The sequence below is a fragment of the Anopheles ziemanni genome, chromosome 2 (assembly GCF_943734765.1).
Source record: "Anopheles ziemanni chromosome 2, idAnoZiCoDA_A2_x.2, whole genome shotgun sequence".
Taxonomy (NCBI): domain Eukaryota; kingdom Metazoa; phylum Arthropoda; class Insecta; order Diptera; family Culicidae; genus Anopheles; species Anopheles ziemanni.
This window is the reverse complement of record NC_080705.1, coordinates 23602167-23626367: the sequence shown is the minus strand read 5'-3', so window position 1 is coordinate 23626367 and position 24201 is coordinate 23602167. Positions and strand designations below refer to the sequence as shown.

General features: G+C 43.3%; 4 protein-coding genes across 5 annotated transcripts; 2 read left to right on the top strand and 2 right to left on the bottom strand.

Annotated features, from left to right (window-relative positions):
* Positions 1-1355: 1355 nt before the first annotated feature.
* LOC131293219 (WASH complex subunit 2) lies at positions 1356-8001 on the bottom strand. Its single transcript, XM_058321298.1, has 4 exons — positions 7855-8001; positions 6359-6451; positions 1549-6292; positions 1356-1480 (listed from the first exon to the last, which is right to left on the bottom strand). Exons 1-4 carry the CDS (start codon positions 7999-8001, stop codon positions 1356-1358), a joined length of 5109 nt encoding a protein of 1702 aa, XP_058177281.1.
* A 1505-nt stretch (positions 8002-9506) lies between these two features.
* LOC131280945 (PRKCA-binding protein) lies at positions 9507-11056 on the top strand. The gene is made up of 3 exons (XM_058310190.1): positions 9507-9618; positions 9691-10052; positions 10114-11056. Exons 1-3 carry the CDS (start codon positions 9511-9513, stop codon positions 11054-11056), a joined length of 1413 nt encoding a protein of 470 aa, XP_058166173.1. The 5' UTR covers positions 9507-9510.
* A 938-nt stretch (positions 11057-11994) lies between these two features.
* Positions 11995-14190, top strand: LOC131281229 (uncharacterized). 2 transcript variants are annotated; one of them, XM_058310497.1, is made up of 4 exons: positions 11995-12101; positions 12481-12721; positions 13134-13219; positions 13505-14190. In XM_058310497.1, the coding sequence occupies exons 1-4, from the start codon at positions 12060-12062 to the stop codon at positions 14078-14080; spliced, it is 945 nt and encodes a 314-aa protein (XP_058166480.1). In that variant the 5' UTR covers positions 11995-12059; the 3' UTR covers positions 14081-14190. The 2 variants fall into 2 exon arrangements, with proteins under 2 accessions (XP_058166480.1, XP_058166479.1); XM_058310496.1 differs by having other exon boundaries at positions 13502-14190.
* Positions 14191-15916: 1726 nt separating this feature from the next.
* LOC131281907 (uncharacterized) lies at positions 15917-23592 on the bottom strand. The gene is made up of 5 exons (XM_058311271.1): positions 23530-23592; positions 18392-18535; positions 18120-18215; positions 17901-18001; positions 15917-17075 (listed from the first exon to the last, which is right to left on the bottom strand). Exons 1-5 carry the CDS (start codon positions 23590-23592, stop codon positions 15917-15919), a joined length of 1563 nt encoding a protein of 520 aa, XP_058167254.1.
* Between the last annotated feature and the right edge of the window lie 609 nt (positions 23593-24201).

Genomic DNA, 24201 nt, shown 5'->3' with positions numbered 1-24201 from the left:
GTGATCGTTGTAGTGCTATTAGCTTCACCTATTTTTATTTTACTCTTTCAATGCGATGGTTACAAATGGCGCATCACTTTTATTTCAAAACTGAAAAAGAATGGCACAGCCGCTAGGGACCCAGTACGGAATCTTATTCAGGAATCTCTAGCAACTCATACAGTAGATATGGATATTCGATTAATTGTGCCAATTGAAAGAGAAGATATGTTGGATAATCAATGTTGTTGCGAGTGATTATTATTCATTATATCCCAGAATGGAACCCTCTAAGATAGGAGTATTTTTTTAAACAAACATATCCGAGTTTCTTTGAGGAAATGAAAAATGAAAAAAATCCTATAGGCGTAAGATGGCCAATCGCTGCGAGATGAAAAGATATTCAAACACACTCTTTTAAGAATATATAAAGATACTCTAATAAAACTATTTATTGTTGTTTTTATATATTAACCTTTCTGATTTCGTATTTGCCTTGGCGTGCTTTAAATAATCAATTTTGGTTGTTTTTTCTTGCAGCTGATTTAATTTCATTCTTATCAAAGAAACATACTTTGAAATTAAAGCACAGGGAAATTTTATGAGAAAAAAATAATTTCACGGATCAGAAGTAAATCATCCAATAATTGTTCGTATCAATTTCGTATCCCCTTTTCTCCCTACTAATATCCATTCTCACCTATATCGGCCAATCGGAAGCACCTTCACGCATAATGATAAATAATTGTCTAACATGTAACATAAATGTAAAAAAGGAATGTTGTTCGATAAATCATAAACATAGTAACGGACAGTGTATAAACATAGTTTAACTTTTCTTCTTCTTATGTGGCGCTACAGCCGCTGAGCGGTCTTGACGAATAGTTAGCCTGACATAGTTTAACTACTTCCGGGGAAGATGCTGGAACGCGGAATACGGAAAATAACAAAAGAGCTAGATACATCTGAGACAGGGCGTAAAAGCAATACCGCCATAAAGGATTTTTCTGTTTTTAAATGACTAGATAACAATAGGAGCCAAAGAAGCTGTAACAATTACAACAGTAACAAATCCAACTCTACCTGTTGCGTGGGGCGTTGAGAATCATAATTTCTTATCTAAACTCATTCCTTTTTTTGTTTCGGCGGTTTGTTCTGTTAGTAGGTTTTTTTCTAAGGGCCGGCGTGATCTGCATAAAGTTTTGTTCGATCGAGTATGGTTACTGTTCGCAACTCATTGTAACATTCCTTTTTTGTCTCGGTTATCATACTACGCTCATGTAGCATTCGACCATTTTTTTTCAACCACCCCCAGAATTGCCTACTCCTGGTAAAATGAAGTCGATGATCGAATGTTCGAGGTGGTATCATCATGCTCAAGAATCCAGTAGATCCGCCAGCGGATCACTAACCGCGCGTGTAGTTGTGGCCGTTTTCGTTGTTATCGATGTTATTGGTCTGCCCGTTGCGTTGCCTCCTCCTGGGGCTTTTGGTAGGCTTTCTACAGAAACAGAGGATATAATCGATAGCAACCACTCGAATTCAGAAGAACGTATTTTCTTTACTTACTTGTTTTGCCACCGAAAAGATCATCCGTGTCATCGTTATCGCTATCATCATCACCGAAAAGACTCGTAGTCGTCTTGGCCGCCGGTGCCTTTGCCGCGTCGGGTTTGCCGCTTAAATCCCCTGCCTTCGACGCTTTCAGATGCTTCGCGATAGTCGACTTTTTACTCCCAAACAAGTCGTCCGCTCCGTCATCGTCATCATCTTCATCGTCGCTACCGAAAATGCTGGGGCCAGTGGCTGCTCGCGTCCCTGATCCCAGTGCCAGTGGTCGTGAGCCTGCGTTGGCAGTTTTGCAGATTGGCCCCGCTGCCCCATGCCCAGATGAAAGCTTGCTGAAGAAACTGTCCGTTTTATCATCGTCGTTTTCACTGTCGCTGCTATCTCCGAAAATTGACGTTACTTTAGGTTGAGCGGGTCGTATCGGAACCACGGCTTCATGGCCATCCGGGCGAATCGTTACCCGACTAACCGTCGCCGAGGGTTTGCGTACACTTGCACTCAATCGATCGACGAGTGGATCCAGCTTTGCGGCATCGCGTTGCAATTGCTCCGTAATTTCTGGTGGAATGGTTCCCGGCATTGTTTGTTCACCGGCCTCGATATGTAGCATCTTTTGCTCCGAACCAACAACGATCCGATCATCAGTCTCAGCTGGATCGGATTCTTTCCGATGGTCTCTGTCTGTTGGTGGGACGGCAGCGGCACGAAGCGTTTGCCGCGACGGAGGTTTACGTTTGGTAGGTATTCGTGCACGACCCTTATTTAGTCCGGTTAATTTTCCACCATTTGTTCCGGCGTTGCTGGCAGTGACTTCCGGTCGCGATTCTTGGCTAACAGCTATGTCGGGGGAATCAACGGATCCTGTTGTTGATGGTACTGTTGTTGCAGGAGCAGGACGACGAGCGCCCGGCAACAGGGCTGCAACATTAATAGCAATCTTTGCATTCAACTTGTTTACCTTTGGTCGCGCTTGAGCTTTGTCCACGTTCTGCGTCATTGGTGGAAGCGATACCGGTTCGTCCGGCATCGGTGGGCGGTTTTCAAAGAGCGAAACTTTGCCCGCCGTACCCTTGAACGGAAAACGGTCAACCTCAAATCCTGAGCTAGCCCCGTTATCTGCCTCGTCCGGTGGAGGTTCATCGTCGAATAGGTATCGCGTTCGCGCCCCATTGCCACTTCCCGAGCCGCCGTTCGGAATGAAGTTCAGCGATTGCGACTCCGTCGGAATATCGTCCGCGTGCGACAAAGTTGACCCGGGCTGAAAGTGTTTCTGATGCACGACGTGGTCGTTGGGGTCGTATAGGTCGTCCCCCTCGTCATCCGGTGGTGGCACATCGTCGAAAAGCCCGATCGGGCTGAAATTCAAGGCACTTTTTGGTTCAGACTTCACCGCTGGAGGTGTGACGGGACGGGATGGCTCGGTCTCCGATTGGACAGGTTCATTCGTACGAAGGAAGTAATCGATATCATTCGCTATCATCCCGAGGGGCGACTGTTTCGTAGAAGGTTCGTCCTCTGGTGGAGCAGTCTCACAGTCAACCGGTATCGTAGTTTCATCGGCAAATGAATTTGAAGGCAAATCTTGTTTCGATGAACGATCGTCCTTTGCTCCATAAAGTGCTTGTTCGTTCGTTTGGGAGTCTTCCAAAGATTCTTCCGGCGCAAAACCTTTTTTCAAATCTTCTGATTGCACAGATTGATCAATCTTTTTCTCATTTTCTGCTGCATCATAGTCAGCGGGAGCACTTTCTGAACTGTTCGTCTCACTTTCCACATCCTGATCCAAGGAGACCGTGGTATTTTTGATTTTCTTAGCAAACATATTTAGAACAGGGTCAGATTCGCTTTCTGACGATGAATCATCAAATATTGACTTATTAGCATCCGCTGGCACAAGGTTTACTGTTTCTTTTGGAACGACTTCCGCTGGCGATGGACTTTTCTGAGAATCCCAAACATCAGGATCTATAATATCGGGTTTGTTCGCTGTTGATGTCGAATCATCGTCAAGCAAGTTGTCAGGAAGGGTTTTTTCTTGCTCTCCTTTCCCAGAGTCGATCCCATTTGGAGGGGCCGGCTGAGGAATTGATTCGATTTCTACTTCCTTGCTGTTTAACTTGTCTACGTCTGAGCGTTCATCAATTTCTCGGGGGCCCCGATCAAGTTGAGCCCCGTCGGTATCACATTTTTCAGATTCAACTTTCGTATTTAGACCATCGAAAACGTTTTCACTTGCTCTTTCAGTGCCAATAGAAATCCCCGAAGGCCCAAAAATGGAGTCATCCTCCTCACTTTCCGAATCCGAGTTGAAGATGGATTTCTTCAGAATTATACTTCTAATACTGCCACCCACCGGAGGCTCGGATACTTTTGGTACCATCGTTTCACTCACAACTTCATTCAGCGGGTCCACTTCGACCGGTTTCCGTACACTTATAACTTCGGCATGACTATGGGCCGGTTCTAAATTGGATGGTTTCACAGCGAAGCTTTCGGTGCTGTTAGTATTTACCTCTGGGGCTTCCGTTTTGATACCAGGTTCAAAAAGTTCCTTATTGGTGGACATTTTCGAGGATGTACCCTGTGCTATGGATGCGGATGATCGATTGGGATCAACCGGAAGACGATCTTCTTCGGCGAATGATAGATCGTCAAATAATGACACTTTGCCCTGCGTCGTCTTCTGTGGGGTTGACACTGTCGTAGACGAAATTCTAGCGGCGACCAATGGTTTACTGCTGAAAAGCGAATCTTCACCATTATCGTCCTCAGATTCATCATCGAAAAGCGATTTTTTTGCCATTTTCTTCTCATCCGGTGGGTTTTTCGTTGGTCTTTGCTGAGAAACAGGAGCAACCGCAGCAACCGTGGGAACACTGTTCGCTCCATTCCTTTTCAGTGCATCCAGTTTGCTCTTCACAACGTTGGACGAGTGGCCAAACAATGCATCCTCATCGTCCTCCTCCGCTTCGGAGCTATCGCTAAAAATGGATTTGGTGGTGACCTTTGGTAGTTGCGGCAATGCTTTGGCAGCAATGTTTTCAGAAGGCAATTTTTCGTTGCGTTGCACATCCACAACCAGCCCGACATTATCATTTTCCACGTCCGAGTCAGACTCGTCGAAGATAGATTTCTTCTTGCGCTCCGGTTGCTTCGATGGTGTGATCCGAATAGGACTGATGAAAGGGCTTCGGGATACGGGTTGCTTTTCATTGCTTCCCACCACTATACCGTCGTCATCATCGTCATCGTCATCCGCAAACAGATTGACTGTCTTCTTCTCCACCACTGTACGGAAGGCAGGTTGCGGTAAGGCGCTTTGTGACGTCGGTGATTTTGCGGCGTTAAAAAGTGGATCGAAATCATCAACCGGTGGCTCAGCGTCGAACAAATGTGACCCAACGCTAGAGCGCTGCTCCGGGTTTCGTGCCCGGACCGCCGGACCCGATTGCTTGCGGAAGTTGTTGTTCAACTCGTCGACTAATTTGGTCATCGTGCGGGGATTCGTCACTGGTTGACCGGAGTGTCTCACGTTTCGTTCGACCGCCTCATCCGGCACATTGTTATTATTTCGTGTGTTTTCTTTTCTTTCTTCCTCGTCGTCGCTTTCGATAAAGAGATTGATCGGTTTTTTTGGCCCGGGCATGAGTGGACCACGCTGCTGCTGGGGCGAGGGTGGTTGATCATCGAACAGATTCACCATTTTACGGGCCGGTTGATTAACAGTTCCTTTGAAGAATGGTACGGTAGCATTGGAATGGGGTACGGTTTGTCGCGGTGTAGGCATTGGTGCTGGTTCCACTTCTTCCTCTTCGTCCGGTGATTCGTCGAATAGTCCTTTGTCACTTCTTTTCTTCACATCATCTGCAACTGGCTCCGGGGGTTCCTCAGGGAACAGACTCGGTTGTTTCAAACTCACTCCAATTGGTAGCACCCCTCGAACCGGGAGACTATTTGGAAGCGCCCGGGGCTTGGACGAGCTAGCATACGAATATACCGATGATCCATCGTCACCGGTAATGCTTGGATCCATCGAGGGTGCCCGCTTTCGTGCCACCGCATCTGTCCCCCAGATCGAGCTTTCCGATTCCGATGGTGTGTGGTTTTTGCTATTTGGCTGGGACGGGAACATTCCACCGTCGTCGTCGTCGTCCGATTGGCTGGACGACTCCGAGTACTCTTCCTTCCGTTCGGAGCTTGATTCATCGTCAGAATCGATCAACCCGACATGCCACTTGTTTTGCCATTCCCTCGAGCCGATCACGTGCGGCAGTGGACGATCGATGAACGGATGGCGTGGAACCGCTCGCATAATAGAAGTCTTTCCTCCACTCAGATCCGCCTCGGTCATTCGCGTACCGCCCTCGGATGTGTCCTCGTCGTCGCTCGTGTCACTGTCCGTCAGCTCTAGTGTAACTTTTTCGTACGATTTGTACATCCCTTCGATCGAGCGTTCGACCGCCAGCTGTATAAGATCGTCGAAGGACCGCTCCGGATCCTGGCCGCGGTTTGAACTTTCCTTCCCTTCGTCCGCCTGTTGTTGCAGATGCTGCTGCTGTTGCCGGCGTCGCCGAAGGCCGTAGAAGCTTTCATCGTCCTCCTCGACACGGTTTTCAACAAACTTAACCTGTTCGACGGCGGAGAACTGATTTGTCGCGTTCGAGAGCTTCAATTCCGTTTGGTCCACTTGTAGCATCAGACTGTTCAGATTGTCCCGAGTTTTGGTGCATTTCTCCTCGAGATTCTGTGAGAAATAAAGACGATTATAACCAACCACGGAACGAGCATCGCAACCGTTTACGGGGCTTACCTTCGCTATCGAAATCATATATTGCAAAAGATTTCCGTCCGATTCAAGCGACCAGTTTGGGATGCGCTGGCGTAGTTCTTCCGGCGTGAGCGCCTGTAACGGAATGAAGCATTAGCGAATGAAATACCCAAAAGATCACGTTTCGCTGGTGGCGTTTGCGATACCAATTAAAATGCATCCTCGCGATGGTGTGTGCACTAAAATCTAAGCAAAACTTTCGAGGCAAATTTCGCCCAATCTGTACTATCGTAAATCACAATTCAGACGGATACCTCGTAAGTGGAAAGGGGATCGAAAGCGAGGTGCGAGAAAAGAAACGTTTTATAAAATTTCACCCCCATGGTCCAAGAAGCAATTGGATTAATAACCGTAGCCGGTCAACGGTAGATGAAGGAATTAAAGCTACAGGCGAACGAAGGCTAAAGGAAAATCGTACAAGTCCATGTCCATTGCATCCACCAGCTGGTTGTTCGCGAGGAAATGATAATGATTGAATAAATGAACGTCGATTGCGCGATAAATCTGCTGCACGAACAATTGTTGTTGGTTTTTTTCTTTTTTTTCACCGCGAACAGAAAACAAACAACCACAAAAAACAACCAAAACAACTGCGATGATCGTGGACAAGGGTAGGCGGAGATTTTTAAATAGTGCAGTAATGAATCATTACGACAGTGTTAGACGATTAAGGGTTGGACGGAATGATGCTGTTGCGTTATCAGGCACAAAGTACGAGTAATCAAACTCCCCCATTGACCGTATGGGCATATCGTACCATTGGGACTTTGAGCAGCTCCCGATCAGACGTTAACGGTCAAGGCACCACGATTTCCACCACACCAACAAGCGCAAAAATCTGTACGCAAGGTTCTCACAGTAAATATTCACTTGGTCTGTTCCGTTGCCACCATTAGTAGACCATTTCTTCTGCAGTTAAAAGGTTGCCGTCGTTTTGGGTTCTTTCTTTTCGCTTCGGATCACAACAAAAGTAATTTGACACTTGTCGGATTGAAGCTGCCCAGGGATACAGTATATTTCAGGTGAAACATTTTTGCGAACTTCGGAGAATCGGATTTGACAAGTGAACTGACAAACTGTTGATTATTTTGTTCATCTTAATCCCATCTTTTTCTCGCTGAAGGTTTGTTTCTTATTTTCATGGACGTACAATAAATCACCGCGTTTGTAATTTTGAGCCCATAGAGCTCTTTTTAGTTTTTAAAATCAAAAAGACACTTAAAAATAAGTTTGACGAGACCCCCTTTGTCAAGTTTACCACAGTTGACTCGTCGTTGCTGGTCCTATAAAAATTAACCGTTGATAAAACGTGGTATCAAAAATAGGTGGACGACATCAGTAAAAGCATATTTCATTAAATCGAAAAGATTATTCAAAGCGACAAAAAAGCTATGATGCACTTTAAAAGTACATTTGATTAGTTGCCACTCGATTCAGTCGAACAAGACATTTAAATGTGAGTTCTCACAGCGCATGACCGTGTTGGTCGTGTTGCTCCAGCTGTAGAATACCGCCCACGCCGTGTCATAGAAACGATCGATTTCAACAGTTTCTATCGACATTCCAGTTGGTTTACGTCTTCTAGGGGTATTGGCCGCGGTACTAGCCGCGCTGAACTCGCACATCCAGCATGCTACAGGACTGCGATTATGATTATTTCTACGAGGAAGATAAAATGTAAGCTATGTTTTTGAATCTACGTTCTAAGTTTCACACGCTCTGGAATGTTTATGAGTTCAGTGTTGTGCATTATTCGTTTTTTGAAGTATAAATTACCTACTTCAATTGTGGTAACAACATTACACGTGATATAAAACCGTTTATAAAGAGAAGTATAGCCAAATGAGCAAGGATCATTCAATGAAATCGTTTGGTAAATGTTACCACATGTGAAAAAAAAACACAAAAATAATTCAAACCGCTTTTTCACTGCGTTTCCATAAACATATGTTCACTTGTTTGCATACGTTCTCAGCAATTGTACCACACCGAATTTTACGCATGCTCCTTATCCGTCTGTTTGTTTGTTCATTATATTTCGTACTGTTGTGTGCATTTCCTTTTTGTGTAAGTGTGTCTGATGGCTATTAACCACCCCATCGATGAGTTTTACAACACGAAAAAAGGTTACGAGAGGTACAATCTAACGTGCATATGACACCCTTTGCTTCTGTGAAGGGCTGAAGAAAGTAAGGGCTATAAACACCTCACGAAGGCGATGGAGACCGGAAAGGTATCGGATTGGTTTGATAGCGAGGAAACGACCTCCCTGTTACTGTTTGAAAATGGCGAAGAAATGTGAGTAGCATGAAAACACTAGGAGGAGAAACCCTTCAAACGCAAAAGGATACTCGCCTCCCAGCGGGATGGTGTGGTCAAACGCAGCGATCGATGTTAATTGCTTTGCTTTCCGGTTGACTGGTTCGTCGTGGATCCGGAAGGGCTGGATCTAGTAATACCCATCCTGGGAAGACGCTGCTGGTGGACAATGGTGAGGCAAATCTCATCGCTGTGGACACACCTACTGACCGATCGGACCCATCGGTACATAGCAAGGGCGACCAGCGAAAACCGGAACGACGAAAAGATGGGAAAAAGAAATCCAATGAAGCGCAGATCCTATGGGAGGATGGTGAAGACGGCAATGGATCTTTGGAAGACCCATTGAAGCGACAGGGAGAACCGAAGGCAACTACGAAACCTCGCCTCGATGAGATAGCGTTTATGTCGAATGATGACCTTCCGGATCCGGTGCTGTATGCGGACGGGTGTGTGGATGATAACAGGATCATTATGCTTTGCCAGCGCCAGGAAATGGAGCGCCTGTAAGTGTGTTGTGTGTGGCTGTTTGTGTGGAACCTTAGCGGAAGTCGTAGTAGTTAGTAAATGTTGCCACGGGTGGGAGGATGTCTGCTATGTCTGCTTTATTCCGGACGGTGAAGGAGCGATTATGTGCATATTTGTGTGATTTTGCTTTACTGTCTTGGAATCAAAGCATGCGTTCCATGTGGTTGGTTGTTTGCATTTCCTATGCTAAACTGTAGACATAAAGAATAAATCGACGTAGAAAATCATAGCCCTTCCCTTTGAATAATTCAACCACTTTGAAATTGTAACTCTTTCCATACAGGGGAATGACTGTTAGTTCAGGGACGGTTGTTGTTAAAAAGGATAACAGTAACCTGATCGGGATAAGCATTGGAGGTGGCGCCCCGCTATGTCCGTGTCTCTACATTGTGCAGGTTAGTGGATAACTCGTAACGGTTGGCCTACATGAACATCTTTCATTGTATGTTTGCACTTTTAATTCGAAGGTCTTCGATGGAACACCTGCGGCACGTGAAGGAACACTGCAGAGCGGTGACGAGCTGCTGGGAGTGAATGGTGTTTCGGTGAAGGGTAAAACGAAGGTGGAAGTTGCCAAAATGATTCAGTCCGCTACGGACGAGGTCGTCATCCATTACAACAAACTGCATGCCGACCCGACGCAGGGTGAAACGCTCGACATCGTGCTGAAAAAGATGAAGCACCGACTGGTGGAAAAAATGTCCAGTAGTACCGCTGACACGCTTGGCCTCTCCCGTGCTATTCTTTGCAATGATTCGCTGGTTAAACGGTTGCAGGAGCTCGAACGGACGGAAACGATGTACAAGGGGTTGGTGGATCATGCAAGGAGGTAACGTGATACGGATCCATGGGGTTGCCTAGTTTTGATCGCATTTATTCCCTTTATATAGGATGCTAAAAGCGCACTTTGACGTGCTGCAGACATACCAGGCGTTCGGGAACATCTTCGCCTCGATTAGCGTCCGCGAGCCACAACCACGGGCATCGGAAGCGTTTCGTATCTTTGGCGAACTGCACCGTAACATGGAGAAGGATGGAATCAAAATGATCAAGGCGCTGAAGCCGATCCTGGCCGACATGGGTACTTACCTGCACAAGGCCATCCCGGACACCAAACTCACCGTCAAACGATACGCCGACGCCAAGTTCAGCTATCTATCCTACTGTTTGAAGATTAAAGAGATGGACGACGAGGAGCACGGTTATGCGGCGATCCAAGAACCGCTGTACCGGGTGGAAACGGGCAACTACGAGTACCGGTTGATCCTCCGCTGCCGGCAGGATGCGCGGATGAAGTTTGCCAAGCTGCGCAGCGATGTGTTGGAAAAGATCGAACTGCTCGAGTGCAAGCATGCTCGCGACCTGGCCAGTCAGCTGCGCAAGTTCATCGAGGGGCTGGCAACGCTGGCCGCCGAGACGGTCGAGCGGCTGGAGTCCATACCGAATCTCTTTCCGATCGAGGTGGACCTGAAGGCGAGCGCGTTTCAGTACAAATCCACCGTCAAGTTTCAGGCGGAAGAGTACGTGGATGATGAAGTGCCGCAGGCAGAGGAAGCTATCGAGGAAGGAAACGGTACTGGCACAGTGCGTCCCGATCCGAAACCATCGTCAGCCGGTTCGGGACGGGCGAATGGTGCAAATGGGGACGATGGGCAACTGCTGGGAGGATTTGAGGAGATCGATCTGAGCAAAGGGACAACCACTGGCTCAACGGAGAACGATCTGCTGAACGAACTTGGACTGGCTGGAATTGATCTGTCCGTGGGAGGTAAGCCACTCAGCAGCAACCTGATGGATGATCTACTGGTACCAGGGATGGATCTTTTTAAATAAATAAAAAATCCTGGTTAAGAGAGTAAAATCGCGAAGCAAAATATTCGTCAAGGTGACTTTGATTTATTATTACAAATATAAACAAAAGAAAGTAGGTAATATACTAAATATTTCAGTAAAAAAAATGTTTTTTTTCTGTATTGTTAGTTATTATCCCTTCTTCAGAACTTGTCATGGACCTAATACCAGGATCATGCCCTCTCTGTATTATGATAGAAAGTGATTTTAATTTATGCTACAAGGGCCTTTTTTATTTGACTCGTTCGTGACATTTTTTTGCTGGGTGCTTGGAATTAATATAATTAAATTAGAAAAAATAGAAATTTAAATTAGGGCAATTTTTTTACCAAATGAATCCTATAAGTTCTTCTGTAGAATTATGGTAAACAAGCAAGCCGCACAAATATCCAGCATTCTTAGTTTCTTACTTTACGAATACACGTTCAAGTGAAAGCACTTCAAACTTTTTAAATTTAGTTCACGAATTACTAAAGTACCGCCAAAATGTGCGTTGATATTTAAAATTGTATTTGCGGAATGTGTATCCGAAGTTCCGCTTATATTCAGCACATTTCGCATTCTGACTAGAGATGAGTCCAAAGAGCGGGAACTATATATATGATTCGCGAAGGACGGATCGCGAGTCACAAAACAGTAAACCGACGAAACCGGACGGAAACGGACCGTCCATCCTAGCCAAATGCCGATGAATGGATTTGATAGAGCGTGTTAAGAACGTTTTTTCTTTTTCCACAATCCACGAATCGTTAACGGATCGTGGTTCGTTATGAGGAGCGAACTAGGTTCACACAGTGTTGCCCACCTATAGTTTCAACCGCGCGATTTTGACGTTCCATGTTTGTGTTGTGCCAACCAGTGGTAAACAACAAGTTGTAAAGAATGAGTAAGTTAATTTGTGAAACGAATAAAACATATTTCGCGTTCATATTAATAATAGCCAAACAATTATTTTGTTTTAGACGACCAAGAAAGAAAACGATGCATGAAAAGTCCACAGCTGGGAACTAAACGGAAAATTAAAAAGGCAAGTATCTGCTCGTGTTTGTTGTGTCTTGTTTGTGGTTACTGCCAGGCCGAAAGATAATCATCTAGGAAAACTGTGTAAATGTTAATTAGCAAGAAAACTACGATACGTTAATCGTTTAACCTGCGTTAATGTTGCATGGTTTGAAACTGCTATTCCTCATAGTGTTTTGTATTTTTACACTGTAAACTATGTTTGTACTCCCTACAGTGGATGAGAAAAAGAAGAAGATAAAATTATGAAATGGAAGATAACCTGTGTATGATTCCTTCTGGAGACAGGAAATCCATTTCCAATTGGAATGAAAACATATAAGATAGAAAGTTCCTAAAGCTCATTTTTCGTTAATGATGTTTCTAATATTCATTTTCCTTTTTAGACCGTTGCGCTAAGCGAAGAAGCTACCCTCTGGCTAATTAAGAGTGTTCATGACAACGAGTGCCTTTGGAATAGACGCCACACGGATTACAAAAACAAGGATCTACGTGCGGAAGCATGGGAAACTATTTCTTCACAAATTGGATTGCCTACAGAGAGTGTTAAGGATAAATGGATATCAATACAATCGACGTACCGAAAATACAGATCCAATTACAACAGAAGTATAGTTACTGGAGAAGGTAGGTACATTTTAATGGGAAAGATGTTGTAGCTTTAGGGTTTGAGGATTGATTGGAATATATAGGAGAAATAGGTAAATAGGTAGTCAGAATTATTTAAAAAGTTGATTCACCATGTCTCGCGAAATTAAACGAAAGGCCTCCACGAATTTGAAAGTCATTATGTCCATGGAATTATTTCGAGTTAAAGAATGCACCATCCCGTGTGTTGGTTAGTTTTTTTTGTACATATACTTGTTTGTTTCAGTTCATGTTAATTAAGTTGATCTTCGTGATTTATGGAGGAAAGACGTGTATGCAAAATTGAGCCCACGAAGTACGGTGAGCACATATGTATTGCTATAGGACGTCTTATGCTTTTTTTACTAAAATCGTTACTAAAATAAAATTACAATAATTTGGTGTTTTTCAGATAGCGATGAAGTTAATCAACCCACCTGGTTTGCGTACAAAAGCATGAGCTTTTTGGGCACAACAACGGAGTCTTATGAAAATACTGTGAGTATCTTTGTACTATAACATTGTTCACCACACGATGCAGGTAAAATATTTTATATGATTTTAATTCTCTAGTTCATACTATAACCACCAGTTCCTTAATTAGGTAGCTCATATAAAAACAGATGTATAAGTTTGTTAATTTGTTTTACTTCTAATGTTGTATCTGATTGTTGTCAATGCCATATACCTCTGAAAACCCCATACTTTCGTTAGCATCTTCAATATATAATTGACCATTTCGATCTGATAGTTCTTTGTTTTATTTTTGTTTTTATATAGCAGGCAAGTTCTAAGGATGACATCACACATGATGAGAAGGAGTTTACAACCCTCCAGCCAGCTCCAATAACTATCACTAGTTTACCATTGATAAAAACTGAAGACGAACGTATTAACGACGTTACCAGCATGGGTGAGGCTTCAACATCCACCAGCACGTCTGGAAAGGAGTTTACGAGTGTAGACATGGAGTGCGGGAGAGAAGGCACCATCATCGGAGAGTCCTCGAGTTCCATCAGTGCTGTTTGGAAAGCGTTCAACCCCGAAGAGGACTGTTCCGAGGAAATGACCGGTAGTGATAATGACGCAATTGCCGGTGGTTTTAGGAAGGCATTTGAATCCGACGAAGATCGCTTACGAGCTATGACCACCATTGAAGAAGCATCAGCATCAGTCAGTGGCTTAAACACACAACACAACAGATACGATAGTGAATGTGTTAGAGTTATGACTAACATCGGTGAGTCTATGGAACAATGGTCACCAAAAAGGCGGGATAGAGTTTTAATTAAAATTAAAAGAATTGTAGCGGATGAAGAGGAAGGTAGATTCAAAGACCATTACGGTCACAGTCCGTAATACGTGGTGGACGAACCAGACGAGCTGGTAATGGAGTGTCTCCGGTTTTGGGTCGCACTTAATAATTTTTTCAACTTGGCAAATACGGCCGAGCTGAGTTATGTCAAGCTTGTAGTTTGACCTTCAGACCGTTCTTGTTCGTGGCGTAACGACCATCTTCGTCATGGTCATGCCTACCTGTTAAGGGCTTACTAAACCTATTCCCTTTATGTTCGTCGATAGTAAGTTCTGTCGTACAGGGCAGAGTCCGGTCTCGGTTGGGATTCGAACCCACGCCGTCGAGATGGTAAACCCCAGCGCTCATGGGCCGATTTTCTAGGACTCTGTCGCAGACCGCCCTAAGCAAAAAACAAAAATTCCTTAAAAAAGTGTTTACCATTTCCAGTATTGCGCCATTCAACGGTCTTGGTTTTGGGCACCTGAGTTTTTGTATTTAAAGTATATGTTTGGCTGTAAAACGGTACAATATCGCTGTTGCTTGCCACAATTGCTTTTTTTACGAATTTGACACTGTCACGGATTCCTTAAGTTCTTAGATTTTTTCATTCATTTCATTTTTTTAGACCCACCGAGTACAACCATGTTTGGGGCCAATAAATCAACACTTTATATAAACAACAGCAAATGTTTTCTGTTAGTGTATAACAATATAGTTACTTAGGAGGAAAGTAAACTAAGGTTTATAGCTTTCCTTTAATGTGCATATTACTACGAAAAACGTAACATGGCCCATAACCGGAAATATTTCCATACTGTTGTTGCCCGCGAAAATGTTAAAATAAGATTAATTAAGGAATAATTTGTTAGCTGTCGCATTTTATATTTGTCAAAAAGTCTATTATGTCTCGATAGGCCGATATAACGGAAGGGACTTGTTGTACCAGGGAAGAAGAATATTAAACTTTATATCAAAATTGAAAATTTTTAAAGCTAAGATATACGTTTTTAACGATATATAGATTTATATATATGAGGATTATATCAAATAAATTACTATGCTTTTTACATTTTGCTATTATCAAATAGTATGTTGATGACGAAAAGGGTTGAAACCCAAAACGATAGAGGAATTTAATACACTAAAATTTTAAAGTAAATTCACAAATCGTATTAGTTGGTGAAGAAACAAGAAAGCGTCTTGCATTTTAGGCTTTTCTTTGTGCTACACTAAGGTCGGAACAGTAAGATGTACAAAGCAAAGTTAGGGAGTTAATGAAGTCGACAATCATATTCCAACTCTCATTCATCAAATCATGAAGTAGTTTATTTTTATACTCTTTTTCGGAGAGAATTTCAACATCGTGCTCAGTCATCGTTGTTTGGGAATTCTTTCATTAATTATTTTAGTGTAAAAACATCGAAAAAAATCAACGAAGATATTCAAAGTTTATCATCGTCTTTCCGTTGTATTAATAATACTATGCTAGTGTATAATAAATAACATTCTTCGTAATCACTTCAGGTTCCTGTACAAGAACGGTATTCGAAGGTAGCTGAGGTCCTTGATTAGTACGAAAAGTAAAAGTCTACCAAAACAAAACCCTTTCCAGTGTTCGCCCTTTTGCCCCCATGAGGTAACTGAGTCGTTACGGTCTTCTATCCGGTTTCATTTCCACGTGTATTCAAGGTGGTCGTTTGTTTTAATTTTCTCGCCCTCTTACATGCTAAATCTTACAACTGAGTATTTCCAGTACATTCGGCTACCGTTTGGAATGTTCATCCACAGTCTACTCATAATCATATTGCTCTGTCCCTTGGTTTGGCATGGTAATAACAACCTATTGCTACTGCTACTACGGCTACACCGCGTCCATTGTGTGACCCGGGTGTTACGGACTATAGTGCCACATCGCGGTACTTTCGAAAGTCATCCGATTCGTTGCCCAGAGACTGCCGACTGTCGTTCGGGTATAGGTTGTTGCCGTAGCCGTAGCTCGTTAGGTGGGAGTGATTTTTGCCGTAGCTAGCGGGACCACCCGGCACACCGTGCGGACCTGCGTGCGGATGCCCCGCAAAGTAGCCTCCCGGGGGCATGGGACTTCCGGCGCCGGGGAAGTGGCCCGCATGTTGCTGCTGGTGGTTCTGCAATTGGTACAGATGATACGGGTTCATGAGGTGGTAGTGATAGTACGCCGGCGGGTAGGCGCTGTAGGCCGGATTGTAGGCGAGCACGTTCCACGGGTTCATGGCGTAGTTCTTGAGCAGATTGTGCCCGTACCGGTAGTACGGTAGGTCGTGTTTCTTCACCGGCAGCGGTGACTCGGAGAACGTGATGTTGCCCAGGTTCTCCAGCGAGACACAATTGCGTCCGAGGATTTTGTTGTTCTTGGTCGACTCGATCGTGTGGTAGATGGGATCGTTTGGCGCGTCTCCCGAGATGGCCACCGTGCCCGAGTGCTGATCGATCGACGCGTTGGTGTCCTTTTCGCGTCCTCCCGCCAAGCCCTGTCGGAGCGTCCCGTTCTCCGGCACGTCGTGCAGTTTGTTGTGAATCTGGTTCTTCAGGTTGTTGTGCAGCGTCACGCTGTCCGGTTCGTCGCCGGCCGGCGTGGATTCTTTGGACTTCTTCTCACTGATCGTGGCATGCGTGGTGAGAAACTTTGGTGGAAAGATAAAGCGTAGGTCGAGCAGCGATTGTGTCTTTTTGCACTCGTTCACAATCGGCGGCGGCGGTGGCCCGATGTACTGGGACGGATTGAGCCCGAAGATGCTGGCGTTGAACTCGCTCTGCGAACCGTACAGATTGTTGTACGCCGTGTACTGCTGGACGATGTCCATGGAGGCGTTTTCGTGCGGTACGTAGCCGGGGTTGTCGAAGCCGGTCGATGGGCGCCGGCTGGCCACTCCCGGGCCACCCTGGGTGCTTCTCTTGCTCGCACGCAGCGAATTCATGCCGTTGGTGGTGTTAAACGGCGTGGTCGGTGTAGGGGTCGTCAGCTGAAGTCGCGATGCCAGCGATTCGAGCTGGGATAATACTTTCTTCTCCTGTCGCCATCTGTAATGAGAATATCCATCAGTATCCGAATACCTGTTTGAGAACTAAATTTCCATAAAAATGTTAACTAAAACTAATTTTCTTGACTGAAAAATGTTGCATTTTAACTAGAAGAACTAGTTTGTTGTCTGCTTACTGGATACAAAATTGACTTACACAGGTAGGAGATTTGGGCAGTTAGATTTTTTGGTTGTACGATCATACTAAAGAAGTTGTAGTTAATTTTAATAATTTTGTTTGTGCTATTTTCTTAAATTTTTGATATTTATGATATTTTTTCAATGGAAAACAAATAGCATAATTATTTTGAAACAAAATGATTCACCAGATGTAGAAAAAAATAATGGCTTTGATATTTACATCAAATAACATATTGCGAAAAGCATAATACACAAACACAGCATAATGTAAAAAAGCATGCTTCATTGTAGCTTCGTAATTTATCATTATTTAGAGGATAAAAACTTGGTCTAAACAGTTTAAACTCAATCAAATTTAATCATAGTTCTGTCCAACAAGCGCATGCAATAATATGAATTACCATTGTGTGGTTGAATTGGAAAGTTGGGCAATTTCTAGGGCTTACACGTAAAGTAAGTGTGATGATTTTGGAAGAAAATGTTTTGATTATACCCCGCAACTAATTATAATACATTCGCAGTCTATTTTTAAATTCAATTCGATCTTCGATCTCTCCTAGATGCATGGCTTGCCGTTGGAAGCGATTCTTTCGCCACTAAATCAAGTGAAACGTTGTCCAAACGGCCGTTAGATTAGCAAATCAATTGCCACACCTGGTGGCTTCGGTCCAGCCGTTTCCCTTACCTGAGTGCTGTAGGAATAACGCACAGCAGTGCCAAACAGTTGACTATTAAACGTATTAAATATCCAATTAATTCCGTTAGCCCGTGCGCCGATTGTAGACCCTGCCGAGTGGAGTGGAAAAGAACGTACGAGTTAGCATGGTAGTGGGATGGATCTGCGCGGGGGCATCGGTATGGTTACCGGACGTGAGCACCGTAAGGCGACCGCTCGCCAACTTACCCAATACTGTATGGTCATATACATGACTAGTGCCAGTTCCGGTACCGACAGCACACCGATAATGATCGACCAGCTGAGCAGACCCCACGAGATGGCCTGAGGGGGAAAGAAGTTAGGATGCGTTTTATTAGTAAACGATACAACGATGGCCATAAGTTGCAATCTATGTAAGTATTATTAAAAGTCATCAACATCTATTCCATGCAACATGAAACCAAATTAAATCGTTTTGCTATGATCTTTAGCCATGAAGCATCACGTCCACTACTCACCGTTGACAGGCCGTGTATCAAGATTGCGGACGAAATGAAGAGAATGAAATACTGGGCACACAACAGATAGGCCGGTATGGGCAGGTCCCCTCGGGCCTCCAGTATCCAGGAGATTTCGCAAGAGAACGCCACCAGGTAGGTGAGCTGAAAAGTGAACGTAAAAAGAGATAAAAATAGTACAAACCGACCACTAGAAGTATAGTATAAGAGAGGGAAAATGCAAAAACCTTCACTCTTTTAGAGTGGATCAAGGAAATTAGTATATCCGGTGGTATTTCCGGAGGACAATGGAAACAATGTCGCAAAACTTATTAACAGCAAAACCATTCCAGCAGAAAGCGAAAGGTGCTTTTAGGAACAAGTTCAGGAACATTTAGATATAAATTTGAAAAGAGGCATTGGCAGGAAGTGTAGCGTTGCTGGTTTCCAATTATGGTTGCAATGCTGTAACTTTTTTCCGACGATCGTAAGAAGTTTGCTTCTAAGATAAATTTAATGTGTACAATGCGATTTCGCTCGTTTTGCGTACCTTCCATAGGCAGGTTCAGCTGTATTAACGAAATTCCATTGACCTGCACCCCGTTACGACGAAGGGCGATAAAAATCGCAATCAGAGAAAAGCTAGAGAAAATACAATCCCTATAATTTGGACGCCACTAATGGCGGTGGTTAGCGCCGGTTGTACGAAAAAAAACGAGGAAAACCATCTTCGCACATCGGCCCCATCGGCTTTCCTAGGAAAGTGATGATCAATTACGGTGGAAGCTTTGCCAGTGGTAGCGCACCTTCTGCGCCTTTGCCAAATATAAACCACCCTACGTACTGGAACGGCAGTATGCAAAAAAGTATGGTAAAACTAGAGCATCTTGGCAGAGGTTTACGGCGTTTTTTTGTTATTTTATGGAAACACTCGTAACGTTTACGATAACGAGCCAAACGAACAGGGGATTGTGTTTTTTATGTCGAATTGCTGCTTCCCGAACACTTCAGTAATTCCCTTCCTTTACAAGTCAGTTTCATTTGTTCTACTTTTTTCTTAGTGTGTTTAGGCGTTTCATGCTTTCATTGTTCATCTTGTAATAAATGAGAACTGTTAAGGTAACCGTATTTCAATAAAATGGCAGATACATTTATTTTAATCAGCTTCAATCCAGTGTACCTTTAAGGGGAAGGATTGTTACTGTTAGTTTTTTATTTTGTTTTCCTAGAAAGTTTCTAGAAAATTTATGTTTCCAAATGTTGCGTGTTGGCATTGTTAAGTTAAACATAATAACAACTCACTCCTTCTTAATGTTTATTCTAAGTGAATTCTTAGAGTGTTAAGTATATTTTATGCATGAAATGTCAAGTATTTTTCCGAGATTACAAAGAAGTTTTGGTTCAAATGTTTTGTTTCTTTTACGAAGGCCATGCAGTTTCTAGACAACTTAAACCAATTGTGTATGTTTATCTGTCTGGATATTTATCTGACTTTACCCCGCCCCCCCAATTGTTATCTGCTCCATTTTCCCGCTTGATTTACCGGCAAATCGACTACGACCGCGCATACTGGACCATTATTCGAAAAGGAAAACAGCAGGGGGTGAAAAGTGAACATTCCGGTCAAGTATCCCCTTCCTCCTCCCAACTGACCGGAATATCAGTCAACCGTGGCAAGCACTTGCGGGGCGAGAGTGTGTGGCCAGTCGGTATCGAATGCCACCGAGAGTCTCCGATGGGTGATTAGCGACCCCTGCTGCCACCAGGCACAATCGTGGATGGCCAGGCAGGCAGAGCCACCCTGTTCGCTGGGTCAAACTGTGCTCGAACGAACCACTAAGCGTGGAGCGATTTCGAGCGAAACCACTTGACCGAACCCTTGGCCGCCTATTAAGGTCAGGTACGGCCACACGGCGTCGTATGGAGTAGCTGGTGGTTACTACTGCCAATAATTAAGTGGTTCGGTTGGCCGCAACATAAACGTAGGCACGTGAATACCGAAGCAGTGTACTCTCCGTTTACCGAAGTAGCCGCAGATTTTCCCATCTTTCCATACAACATGAGATGCTCAGGATGGCAATGTTTCGCGTTAGCGTACATTGAATTCGTCATCGCCTTTTTTTTTATTTTGGCCAACATAAACACGGATGAAGGCGTGAGCATTTCGGTCAGAAGTGAAACTGCGTGAATGACGATGGCCAGCACTAACTCGCGGTGCTCATGAATCATCGTTTCGTTTTGGGAGATTAAATCGGTACGATTTATACGAGGCGAGTCGAGGGTGACTGAAATGCGGGTGTGGGAATCCACGAGGGGTCATTTAAAAATACCAACTGGTTTATGCCCCGAAACGTTCAGGATTTCTAGGTTTAAGCAGCAAATGAGTTAAAGGGATGACTAATAAATGGAACATATTTTTTCGCAAAAAGTGTAAAGACGGCGTGATAGAAACCTATGCCAGAAGTGATATTGTTGTATTAACAATTAGTCTAGTCTATCAAAGAGTAAGTTTTTCCGATATGACTTAACTCGCCAACCATTACACAAGAAAATTGAGACAGAAATACGGCTGCTTCTTATCCTCGCAATGAAATTAATGACGGTCAACTTTTTTAAGCTAACGTCAAACATCAAACGGGTAGGTGTGTCGGCATCCCCCAGGCTCTTGATTTGGGACACATGCGCCAGCCCGATCGGGTCAGTGAACTCCACCCGTTTGAAGTTGGTGGATTCGCGCGGACGGTCTCGCGTCGATGATGATTAAATTGAAGTCCCCGGCGGGAAACGAGGACGGGAGGGTGCACTTTGAACGAGCCGTCGTCTGAGAGTGTGAAGAGCTTTTCGGCGAAACATGTTCCAGCCGTTAAGTTGAGCAGGCAATCGGATCGGATCAGCCAGCGGAAGGCTATTACCATTAGCTAGTAAAGATTATCATTAAGTGATTGATAAGATGTGGCGCTTCGGAAAATTTAATTAGAAGCTTTTAATGGACCGACAACCTTTTTTTTGTGGGGGGAAATAAGCTTTTAAAATTTTTACGAATGATTTAAAAATCATTTACCGCGTGGGTTGGTTAGAAAATTTACATCTATTTAAAAATAGGAAGGAAACTAATGTAAGCAAATTTGTTTTTTACTCGTTCTGGTTAAAAAACATAATCTACCTAATTAGACCTAATATTCATCGATTAAGAAATAAAAGATAATCCTTTGGAAATTAGAGACACTTTTCGATAAATCAAGAAATTAGCTCCTCTTTGCATACTTGTATACAGTGACCGGCAGGAAAAAGTGCCCACTTCGAATTTTGTTGATTTTCGCTCAATATTTTTTTCTCAATCCATTTAAATATACTCCAAGTATTTTTCGTATATTGATTTACATATTTCATATAAGATCCACTAATGAGTAAGCGAAAACAAACATATTTTGATTTTGAGAAAAAAATAATAAAAAAAGTATCTAAAAAAACCGTGACAAGAAAAAGTGCCCACTTCAGTTATTTATTATTATACATAAAAATAAGAAATAATAAATGCATTTTGAAATTTTATGTGTTCTCTTTTAGCTTTTAGAACCTGCTGAAGGCGCTTTGGCATGCTTTCTACTAGGATTTTTAGTTTTTGGGGATTTTATTCTTCTCAAGCGCGCATTAGAGCTTCAAAATTGTCGTTTTTATTCGATACATCAGTTTTGTCCACCCTGGCATCGAGAACTGCCCACAAATTCTTAATCTCCGGGCTCTGAGGAGGCCATTTCAACAGTTTTGTCCGACAAGACGGGAAGAAAGACTTCGTCTTCTTGGCAGTATGTCGAACTTGGCCCCGCCGGGCTGCGCGGAACTTGCCCCCGCCGGGAGAACGAACTTCTCTTGAAGGCCCGTCAGGATCAGTGAAATCTCCAGATTTTGTTGCAGGATGTTTATGTTTATGTTGTAATCTGCAGTTTTAACACCGTTAATGTTCCCAAGGCTCCCCACTCTACTGGACGAAAAACAACACCAGACCACCATATTGCCTCCTTCATGGCATACTGTGCCCTGGATGTGGCGAACCTGCAGCATTGCCTTCTCCGATCTGCGCTGTATACGTTCATGCCATCTTCGATTAAAAAGTTCAAATTTTGATTGGTTAGACCACAGAACCGTTTACCAGGACTCTAGAGGCATAGCAGCATGTTCCTCAGCGAGCTTAAGACGCTTGGCTTTATTGGTCATGCTCATATAAAGAAGCCTCCTAGCAAGTCTGCTCTATAACCCGTATGCAACAAGCCGACGACGGATAGTTCTTTCGAAAACTGATGAGTGAAGTGTTTCCATTACCTCTCTGACAGTTACTTTTGTATTTTTTTGATCTCACGAATGATCTTAGTGTCCATGCGTGCATCTGTTTTGCACATGTCTCCCCTACCAGGGCGATCCGCCTACGTTTAAAATTTCATTGTGATTTTTCCTACCGCTGCCTTGTGGATTTCGTACTTTGAATGAATTACTTCAATGTAAATGAGTGTCATAAAACATATTTTATGCAAGGTAATTTCTTGTAACACTCAAATTAATGAGATACCAAAACCTGATATTAACAAATTGTATATATACAACCAACTATGAATTAAACACGTGATCATACATGTATAAATATCAGAAATGGTGCTAACAAACCTAAAAAATATTAAAACCCAATAAATTACTTAGCCCTCAATGGAAAAGTTTATGCAAAGCTCTAATTTTAAAAGTGGGCACTTTTTCTTGTCACTGTTTTTTTAGATTCTTTTTTTATTATTTTTTTCTCAAAATCAAAATATGTTTGTTTTCGCTTACTCATTAGTGAATTTTATGTGAAATATGTAAATCAATATACGAAAAATACTTGCAGTATATTTAGTTGGATTGAGAAAAAAATATTGAGCGAAAATCAACAAAATTCGAAGTGGGCACTTTTTCCTGCCGGTCACTGTATGTGAAAGAAATAAAGCAAATGGTTACTTGTGGTTAGGCAAGCCCAGAGAAAGCGCTGTCGAATGAAGTCAATTATTTAGAAGCAAATACAATAAAAAGCACAATTCTTTAAATTAATGTAATTTTCACACACTTTTCATTTAAGAGCATAAGAGGTAATCAAAATACTAGAAAGACAAGTTTGTACCTAAAACATTACTTACCAATGACAAACATGCTGAAACGCAGCAGTAGATAAATATGTTTCGTTTGGAAAAGTATCCCATTGCGACAGCACCGTACCGGTCGTTTTTGGTTTTTGGTTCGTGGAAAATGACTACACTCGCATTAAGATATGAAGCTGCGTCTACGTTTTCTTCTTATACTTTTCACTACTACGGTATACCACTTACACACCACAGCATTCGTAATACGGCCTCGCCAGACCGTTCGTAAGATTGTCTCGTTCTAATGACGTTCACTAAGCTTTCGTTTTCACGGATAGTCTTTGGGTGTCAGCCTTTTGTCACATCCGGTCCGTCTGGTTGCGAGCGATCGCGTTTAACATTGGGAGTTGGCCGATCGCTGGACATGTTGAACACATTTGCAGAAACCAGACAAAAGACAATGCGTTGACAAATGTCAGCGTTCGGTGGAATCGGTTGCAGCCTCTCGATTTCGTTGGTTGGTTCAACTCCAGATTGCAACCTACGGAGAAGTGAGAAAAAGTGTGACGGTGTTAACAAAGGCTTGGGAAATTATTAAAAATATTAAAAATGTATTAAGATCGACGCCGTCGTTTAGATTTGAATATCAATACTATTTGTAACATCGTTTTAATGTTCCCCACATGCGACAAAAGCTGCCCCGAGGGCTGCTCCACCGAAAAGCCAAAC